At 38.5% G+C, this 10,165-nt stretch overlaps 1 protein-coding gene across 12 annotated transcripts in view; it reads right to left on the minus strand.

The window, feature by feature from the left end:
* Positions 1 to 10,165, minus strand: part of DLGAP2 (DLG associated protein 2) — a 399,013-nt gene that overhangs the window by 8,796 nt on the left and 380,052 nt on the right. For 11 of the 12 annotated variants that reach the window (XM_027640961.1, XM_027640965.1, XM_027640963.1 and 8 more), the window contains 3 exons: positions 5,304 to 5,395; positions 964 to 1,116; positions 125 to 142 (listed from right to left, as the gene is read on the minus strand). In XM_027640961.1, the coding sequence (XP_027496762.1) occupies positions 125 to 142; positions 964 to 1,116; positions 5,304 to 5,395 (263 nt within the window). The remainder of the gene's footprint in view (positions 1 to 124; positions 143 to 963; positions 1,117 to 5,303; positions 5,396 to 10,165) is intronic. The other variant, XM_027640973.1, reaches the window with a different exon arrangement.

Genomic DNA, 10,165 nt, shown 5'->3' on the forward strand with positions numbered 1-10,165 from the left:
TCTTGTTCCATCTTTTGGTTTTTTCCACTTTTAATTATTTCCCTCTTAGGAACATCACTGTTGCTGTCACTACAATAATTTCTTACTTCCAGTTGTCACTAGTAAGCAAGAGTTGCAAACTCACCATCCACCAACCCGTTGGCTGAAAATTAAAATCCAAGAGGAGCATGAAGAAATGAAAAAGTTGTCAAAATGCCTCCTAATTCCTCCCAAACCAAACAAGTATTCACCTGAGGCCAACAGTACTGACTCAAACCAAATGCTGTTTTCATCTGACTGATACAATAATCAGCAAGGATAGCGGGATAATCAGGGTAAGGGATGGAGCTCTAGAGAGGGGAAAGGCAGTTTCAGAATTACACTGCTTTAATGGGCAATTTGCCACTTTTGCTTTGTAAGCATCACAGTGGGGCATCTCCCAGATGGTGGAGTTGCAAGGCAGAAATGTGGGCAGTTTGCCAATAGCACTCTTTGTCCCCCAAACTTTTGTGGGCTGAGCTTTAATATGACCTGCACCATGTTTTGTCATATGCTTACATCTCATTTCTGTTCTAGTATCAGTTGTGTCGTGCAGGCAGGGTTAAACACTGAAGTGCTCCGGTCTGGGCTGCCCCAAATGTAGCAGAGTGCCAAGTTTACTTTGTTTGAATTCTTGGGCTATTGTCTTCAGTCTGACTTAATAAGAACATATTTCAGTTCTAGCCTTTAGAATGTGAATTGAAATATTTTGAACAAAAGTGCTATGGAGTGAACTAACTTAGCAAACCCCATTTTATTTCTCATACAGTTCAGCTCAACATTGTTAAAAAGACTAATCCCCTCACATCTGATGGAAGTTTTCATGTAAAAATTGGGCCATGCCAATTAAATACTTCCCAGGGTTAGAAGACTATCATGTTTCATTATTATATTTAACGCAAGGAGACTGCAGGACTACAAATGGGGAGTATATGGTCTGCTTACCTTCCTTTCAGGTGATTCTATTATTTTCCATTCATTGAGTTTCAACTGGTGCAGTTCATCAAACTTCATGCTGACGTCTTCAATTGAGAGCTGCAGTAAGTCCCAGAAACCTGCTAGGTCCTGGGAAGTTGGTCTCGGCATGGCACTGGGGTCCTGTCAGGAGCAAAGGAGAGAATATGAATAGACCAGGAGGCTTCACAGAGTGTGCATTGAGGCAGGAAAGGCATCGTGCCAGATTACATTTCTGCAGCGCTGCTCAGTGCTAAGGCCCTTTGCACTTTACAGCTGGGAGCTGTGACTGGAAAGTTGTGCCTCCTACACAACCCAAACATGAATGAGCTGGATGTCACATGCAAGCCTTCTTGAATTTGTGGCATGGGAAGTTCCTTACACCATATGCTGTGCTGACCTGCATTTCTAAAACGGAACAGGCTGACAGCCTCTGCCTGCTGATTATTAAAGGGAAGGGGAACGTGGTTTGTATTCCAGGCAGCTTGAAGTCTTTCTGTTTAAAAATTGTATTCACGATAGCTTATTAGAAGACAAAACGATACCACAAAGACTTGTCAGCTTATGCCGAACTCAATGTTTACATTGGCTTGCATTTTCAAATGTATACACGAGGTATGAAATTTTGATGGGGATGGTAGGATTTTGTTCTCCAGGGAGCTGAATCACACAAAGGAACTGGGAAGGCATTGCCACCAGGTACTGCAATTAAGCGGCTCTGTGTGCACAAGACTTAATGGAGCAAACACTGGTCATAACAATTAGCAGGATGACCCTCTATTTGATTAATTAGCTGCTGCTGCTGTGGATAAAAATTGCAATACAAGGTGGTATGCAGACTTTTAACCCTGTGCTTTCTGAACATTGGTACCAGAAGATAGCTTTGTCGGTTTAATGAGATAGGGTTTAATTGGTAAATATGTCTGTGAAGGTAGAGGAGAGATTCCCTTTTCCTTCCAGAGCAGGAAGAAGCCACTAAGATGGTCTAAAGAATGGAGCTGAAGAGACAGAATCAAAACCAGGCCAAGGGGACTCTGGATCTCCCCATTCCTGGGCAAAAGCTGCAATGACTAGTTTACTGTGTTAGTACCACTGCTGTTATTGCTGATGCAAGGCTCTGTGCCCCACCTTTTACAAATCTAGTGGAGAAAGGCATTTTAGTTATTAAATACAACATGTAGCGTTACCCATACCTAGATGTCTTTTGGAATCTGGGCAAAGAACAACTTAGAAGTCTTCTTCACTAGAAGAAAGTCTCCTTTTCATAGGTAGCTTCAGGGATTTAATAGAACTGGCCATATAGATTATACCAGACTTTTGGGAAAGGTTGCAACTCCAGATAAGTGTTTACTGAAAACTACTTCATTGGGTAGGTCCCGATTTACTAAAAAATAGTTTAAAATTTATGTCAGTGGTGTTAGTTACTCTACAGAGGTCGATATTTCAGGCTTTAAGAACCAACTCTTTGTGCGAAATTTGTCAGGATGGTCCCACAGCAGTATATCTTATCTTGCAATCTGTTCCTCCAGCCTGGTCTCCTCAGTCCCTCTCCCCAGTTTCCTACAAACAGCTAGAAAATGATGACACCCATTGCAAGGACACTGCCTTCTGAATCAAAGCTAATTGCTGGTCTGTACCTTTGTGCTCCCCACTCTGCTCATGGTATTTGCTAAGACCAGGCCTCCAGCACGGCTTTTGCAGAGGGCTGTGCCATGTGTGGTCTGGACACAAGAGGGCTGCCTCCTGCTTCATACAGATCCACAGTTCACAAATAAATGCTGGCACAAATGAATACTATTACAGCTAACTAAGTTTTGAAAAGATTGGCTTAAGTCTGCTTCTTCTCAGAAGCTGCTCATTAATTTGTATTGTACTTGGAATTCAGCTTTGCAGCCCTCCTTCTGAATGAAGCCTAAACCAAGCAACCAGTACCTAGCTGGTGCTTGAGCTGCTCTGGTTTTGTCTGCAACCATGACATACTGAGCAAGGATCTCACTAGGTGAGCACGATCTGTGCTGACTAGAGAGTATGCAGGAGGACACTTCAAGGTAAAAAAACTGGGAGTTACAAGAACTAATGTGAATAATCTAGAAGGGAGTAGTTATTAATCAGTAATAGTTTTTTTTCCAAGTAGTTAGTGGGAACAGTATACATGTAGCAGATAGCCAGACAGATTTGTAAAAAAAACTTCATCGGAGCTTAAATTTTTGTAAATTTACCTTAAATTAGGGTCTTTGATAAGAGGTCTTAACCCAGAGTGTAATCAAATGTGCCCCTTAAAGTTCCCATGACCCTTTAGAAAAGTCCACAGGAGATAGGTGAGTTTCCTGGCTAAATTTCAGTTTGAGTAAGTATATTTCTCTTCTTAAACCGTTGCTGCCTTTTGAATTGGCAGAATTAAATGCTGTTGTTCTTTGTCCTACATTTCTGCTTATAGATGCTGAACACTGTCATAGGAACCGCTCTCTGGCAGCTCTGTACCTGTTGGATGTTTTCAAGAAAAGGAACTCACTGGCTGGCAACATCCCCGTGGGGCACCTCAATGCTGCCTTAGGAGCATATGGAAAGCCTACTGTGGGTATACACTAAGTGACTTTTTAGCAACAAACTCTATCATTAGGAATAGGAAGAAAAGCCTCCAAACATGAATGACCTAAAGTCCAGTCTTGCAGTTGCTGTTTTCTGCAGAGCCCATTGCTGGTTTAATGAAACTGAACAATATTCAGAGTCTAAATCTCCAGAGTGGGATAAAGTTGCTGTTATGGAGTTCAAAGGTTTATTATCCAAATAAGAAAGAGAGATGTAAAATTTTGCCAGCTTTCTGGTCATGCTGTCTGCAAAGCTGTAGATTTCTCCTTGTGCTCCTATTGCTTTTGCAGTAATGAATTGTTCTCACTTCCAAATAGCTGACAGCCGTGCTGAGCAGGACTTGCATTTGCTGTTACAGTAATGTTCTCAGCACAAGTGCTGGGCCCACTTGAAAATAAATGAAGTGGAGTGGAGGTTAGGCTCTCCAAATCTTAGTTTGCATAGCTTAATCAGGTAATGGAGGGCATTTTTAAATTTGCAGTGAGAAACTTTTAGACAGTGATGATTTCCTCCTTTTTATACGAAACAAATTACTAGATAGAGAGCACACATGATGTATTTGATAATACAGACGTGGTCTTCTGCTTGCCTGACTTTGTATGTTTCCTCTGTCATTCTGTAACAGCTGTTAAAATTCTTGTTTTGACAGTGTCTTTGAAGTATATAATTGGATTCTTTCCTAATGAGGACACATATCTTATTATTTTCTATCAGAAGGTATGACTTTTTGGCACGACTTTCTCAGAAATATTTGATTTCAGTTTCAGGAATTCTGAATGTTTAACTTTATGGATGGAAAGTAGCAAGTAGGTTTTTGCAGAATGGATGTTCTGCCTTAAAAGTTATGGGGCAAATGCTAACACACAAAGAAAAGTATCTAACTAGACGTATAGGTCATGTCTGCTGCCAGGCACACAATAGAATTCTGCTTTTTCAATATATGAGGTGTGGGGACAGTCAAAAGGAGAAAGTTACACTTGAGATTTGAGTGTTCTCAAAGAAAGGTGTTCTACCACCAACTGTAGCTAGAAGAATTACATTCTTCTATTGATTAGTATCATCTTGCCGCAATGTTTGTATCACTGATGGCTGCTGTCATATTAATGAAGATAACATTTAGAATTGAATTAGTCTCTAATGAACTTCAAGAACAATAGCAGTAACTCTCATAACTAATATACTGCATCTGTTCCTTTAGCCCTAGGACATCTTATATATAATTGGCAATGCAAATTATGCAACCCAATTTTATGAACATTATGTATATCTCATTTCCAAGATCAGTCCTGTTTTCAGGTAGGTAGAAGGCTGGATCGTCTGTTCTCCACTATTCTATTTTACTATTCTCCACTTATGTAATGTGAAAATTTTCCCCTTTCTTACCTGAAATATTGTTGCTATATTAGGGTATTACAAAAATAAGCCATAATATTATGTCTCAGAAAACTTGCATTAGTTCCCTTTTCATTTTCTTTTCTTTAATAAAGACAGCAAAAAGAAAAAAGACAAAATATAATCAGACTGAAATTACTGGAATTACATATTTGCTTTGAAAAAAATGTACTAGCACCATACTTAAGGATAAAGTTTAAAGAAGGGGAGCAATAAGACAAAACGTGGGACATGAAAATAACATTTCAGAATGCTACTGTTGTTGTTTTTGAAGTAAAAATAATAAATTCTAAAATTCTGTGGACAAATAACCTTAAACTCAGGAAGAATAGCCAGGCATAGTGACTTACCAGATTTTGCTGACAAAGCCAATAAAATTGCTGGAATTTCTGAGACATGAGGAGCTGAGCACTTCCAACAGCACTTCGGATCTTACCTAGAACTAAACACACAGACAGATTATTACCAATAAATGGGGTTTGGCAGTAAATGCCAAATCTAGCTCAAAAATATGTAGCTGAAATCCCTGTTTATTTTATAAGGGAAATAAATATTTGGGTTTGTTGCTTGTAATTATACACATAAAATATTTTTTAAAAAGACTAAGATATAAGAAAGCTCAGTGGCACCTTGATGTCAAAGGGAGCTTTACATGTACCTTACATAATATTCTCTGGTTCTGCAATCTCAAATTATTTCACTCAGTTGTGTGGATGATCCCCGGGTGAACTCTCTTTATCCTGTCTGTTCTGAAGTTAATACATTAAACTGTAATATAACATACTCCTACCATAAGGATGAGATCCTCAGAGGAATTACGTCTCTGAGAGATGTCTTGTTAAACACATTAGGAGTTACAGGTTGTCTACCAAGGAAAATACACAAAGTCCTCAGCACAGGAGCTTCAGAAAAAGTGGGACACAAGCTGATACTCAGGACTTTGCTGAATCAGGATCAGCCCCCATGGATATGTTGGTATTTCCCCACTGTCCATTTACAGTGCATAAGCACTGGGGAAAGGGACCAAAACCATTTTACTTGACTTTGTTTCCAAGAGTCATCTGTCTAAATTAAAATTTCTGAATGCTCTATAATCAGTGATCTGAGCTCATCAGCTTAGCCATGTTAGGCACTTATTTTCAGATGAGCTGAATTTCTTCCTGGAGATGCCTCTGTCTTTCTATTGACTGTAGTGTCTAGGGGTACTGGCTTATCCCTAAGAAACTAAATCCTCCTGACTCCCACAGTTGCTGGGATATATATCATAGGTAGCACCATGCTTTCCTACACCTCCTTTCTACATATCTCTTCCTACACCTCCTTTCTACATATCCTTTCCTACACTTCCTTTCCTCCACATCCATCTCTGTGATGAAAATGTAACACTTCAAAAAGCATTTTAAACTGTGGTCTCAATGGAAGACTGATTTTAACTGGAGAATTTCCAAATGTTTTTATAATGTTAAAGACATAGAGCGGTGAAGTAAGGGTAGACAGCAATTATTTTGACGTGTTTTACTTACATTTGGGGAAACCAAACTGATAATTCAAACAGAATGGAAAGGGTGGAATGAAGACACAATAGTACAGCAGAACTGATCTGCAGCCCATGATATAGGAAACATTAAACTCCAGTAGGGCTTAACATTTTGTTGTTATTTAGAATAAGTACAGGACGGCATGTGAAACCAGGATCTTGGTAGTAGATTTTACATTTTAATTCTGCTTTCTCTAGACCAGTGAAACATCTGCTCACCCACGAGTAGCAGCAAGAGACAATTTGAAAGTTTTGGGCTCCCGTTATAAACTCAGTAACTTTCAAAGCATGTGTTAATGTGTAGAGCTGTTCTCAAACTCTATTCCATTTTCTGTTGGATAAACAGTACAGCTGTGCCACAATACTAAATTAAACAGCAATATACCGAATTCATCAGTCCTGTGTGACATCCATTATGAAAGGGTTAAGTGGTTCAGGGCTTCATGAGTAATTCACTGGGGTTTGTTTTTGTTTTGTCAGTCAGATGAAATAAAGTATTTTTATTGGTTTGGGTTTTTTGATCACCAAACCCCTCACTTTCCTCTACGGCATTACTGGCATACAGAAAAAATGTTTTGAGTGTTAAAACCTGGAGAAACATACAAAAAACTAAATAAAAAAGTAATATTTCATTTGATCTGAAACAAATTGCTTTAATTTGGTTCCCAGCACTTTTAATAAAGGTGATGAGTTCTGTGACAAACATCCTGTATCCTCCTTTTTTCTCTTGGCGCTCTGTAGCTTAGGGCATTACACAAACTCTCAGTGTGGGGTCAGAATTCCTTCTTTTCCAGGATGAGGAATTGTGCTGTAGCAGGTCTCTGACATTGCCTGTTTCATGCTATGTTCAGCTACTCACTGGGCAGAAAGTGAGATGATTCCATAGGCTGATGGTTGTGCTTATCTCATAGTCAATACAGTTCAACTTTAGTTTCCTCTGCTGAATTTTATAGTTCATACCTCAAATAGCTATGAACTATACTCACATAGCCTGAGTAAGAGGCATTGGTTGTAGACCTACTATAAAAAGTAGATCCTGACAGAATTTATATATGTCTGATATTTTCTAGTGAATCTCAAAGTTACCCCAACCCCCATATTAAATAAGGATTTATTTTACCTTTATTACCCTGAAAGATCATGTCAACAAGCAGTAGTGATTTATAGCCCAGTGTAGAATTTTTGTGTGATACAAATCTGGCAGGGATGTAAGACTCGGCTAGTTGAATGTGTCACTGAGTCACAGTGCTGAATACACATGTATAATTACAGTCCTAGCATTTACTAAAGATCTAACTCTATTTCCATTTTAATAAGTAAATCAGACGTAATAAAACATAGAGGTTAGAATCCCTAATATTCATGCTACTTTGCTGTAATTAAATTAAAGTATTAAAACACTTCAACTCATAATCTTTAGCACAATATTAATAGACATCCAAAGCCTTGTTATTAATTTCATGCATTGGGGAATTATTCTGATGAGTGCAGATTGATTATCTCCATGAAAGAATGATGAATGTTAGAGACTGGAGAGATTGAGATGTTTGGTGGTGCCTAGAAGATTTTTCTTGTAAATAAATGATGATAAAATCTACCAACATGCATAAATAGATATAATTTTCATATAATCCATATACCTACCACCATTAAGATAATATTATATTTGCCCAAATGTCAGGAAGGAGTCACTCAACCTTCATTCTGCTCCCTGCCTGTATGAAGCACTCCATTTCTGTTATATGGTCCTGTATGACTTCTGCTCTGAATGTATACAAAATGCTGACCAGGACTTCAATAAAAACAGACTCAGGATTTACATCTTGGTTAGAGATTGTGTAAATTCCACAATTAACACAATGGTGTCTTATCCCCTGAAGTAAACATGTTACAAAATTGCTAGTATTATATAAGTGTGGAATTGCTTGAGAAATTCTACAAAATCTTGTAATCAAAAATGATTTCATATCACAAAGGTAAGGGGGGTAGATGTTTATATTGATGAAACCAATTATAATCTGATTTTGTAACTCTACTTTTGACAGGTTAAAAGCTTTGCTCAGTTGTGCCACTGCTATACTGGCAGTGAGAAACTAGTAACAATCAATCTGCTTCTGGCATTCATTACTGTTTATTTAAATGATGTGTTTTAATTTAAATTTTCATTGCATTTGATCATTCCATTTTTCCCCCTCTACTTGTAAATAAATTGTTCCACAAACAACCTAAGAAAATATGCCTAGAAAAAAATTGGAACTGGCAGTTAGTTCATCCTCCTAACTCAAATTAGGGCATGACATTTGTCTGATCTTTAAAACTAAATTAGTAATCTTTAGAAATATCTTTTTCACTATCAACAGAGCATGTCAGCACAAAAATAAATATATAATGTTCAGATGGCATTTTAGGACAACACAACCTCCAGCTGGCAGTGCTCTGGATGTTAGTTAGGACAATGAAATCCCTGTGCACCAAGTGGGACTTGCTGCAAATTTGCTATTTACTTCAACAAAGCTGAGTTCACAGAGGAGAAAATTTCAGCAGAACAATAGAAATGATAGGAGGAATTCTTGGATTCCACACTATAGGACTTTACAGACTGTTTCAGGACAATTAAGTCATTCTTTAGTCATTCACAACACTGCAAATGTAAATTTCAGCAGTTTTTGAAGGATAGGTTTGTGAAAAGCATTAGAAAATTATGTCAGTAATTTCTCTTTGACTAAAGGATAACCCATATTTGGTCAAACACCTAAGAAAGCTTTTGTGGATAATTAATTGATGAATATACTAAAATAAATTGGTTGTGAGGGTTTTTTTGTTGGTTTTTATTTCCCCCTCTCCTCCCCCCTCCCCAAATTATGAGAGATTTAACTCTATGTTTTCTTTTACTATTCAGCCTTATTAAGTAAAGCCTTTGCAGTACTGTGGAAATATCAGCCAGAGGATTAGCAAGGAAAAATCCAGCATTCATTCATGGAATGAAGGGGAAGGGGAGAGAAGAGTGATACTTTGCTCTTTCACTCTCTCTAATACCTTTATTTGTTTCCCTGTTAGAGATCACTTTACCATGTAGCTATGCCGGCAGAGCTCCCAACCATGGTGCGGAAGATACCAGTAAAACAACTTTTCTGCTGGCATAGTCTATACTGTAGTTAATTTTTGAGCCTATATTAGTGTTTTTATGTGAGAGTAAACTCTGTGCAGCTGTTCTCCATAATGAAGTATTTCAGAGGTCAAGCACTAAGCGGTACTAAGAAGCCCAGGAAGTCATCTGCCAGACCTTGCCCACGAGCCATGGGCAGGGACTGTGGCCCCCCCCGACTGGCCTGCTCTCCCCCTCCCTGAGCTGCATTCCCTGCTGCCATCACTGGAGGCAGAGTCCTGACCCTCTTGGTCTTCAATAGCTTTGTGACAGTTGAGAGTGTTTTTCTTGTCATCACCTACACACCAGTAATAGCCAAACACAATTTTCATGGTGTAAAACTGAAACTCCAGTCAGCACCCATGAGAAACACATGTCATTGCTTGCAGGCACCCTGCTAGTGCAAATGATCAGATGACTAACCCTGGGAACAGTTACAGCCACATATCTATCTATATTTATCAATAGATCTACATCTGTATCTCTATCTATCTATCTATCTATCTATCTATCTATCTATCTATCTATCT

Source organism: Corapipo altera, unplaced genomic scaffold (genome assembly GCF_003945725.1).
Source record: "Corapipo altera isolate COAL_440 unplaced genomic scaffold, ASM394572v1 46, whole genome shotgun sequence".
NCBI lineage: Eukaryota > Metazoa > Chordata > Aves > Passeriformes > Pipridae > Corapipo > Corapipo altera.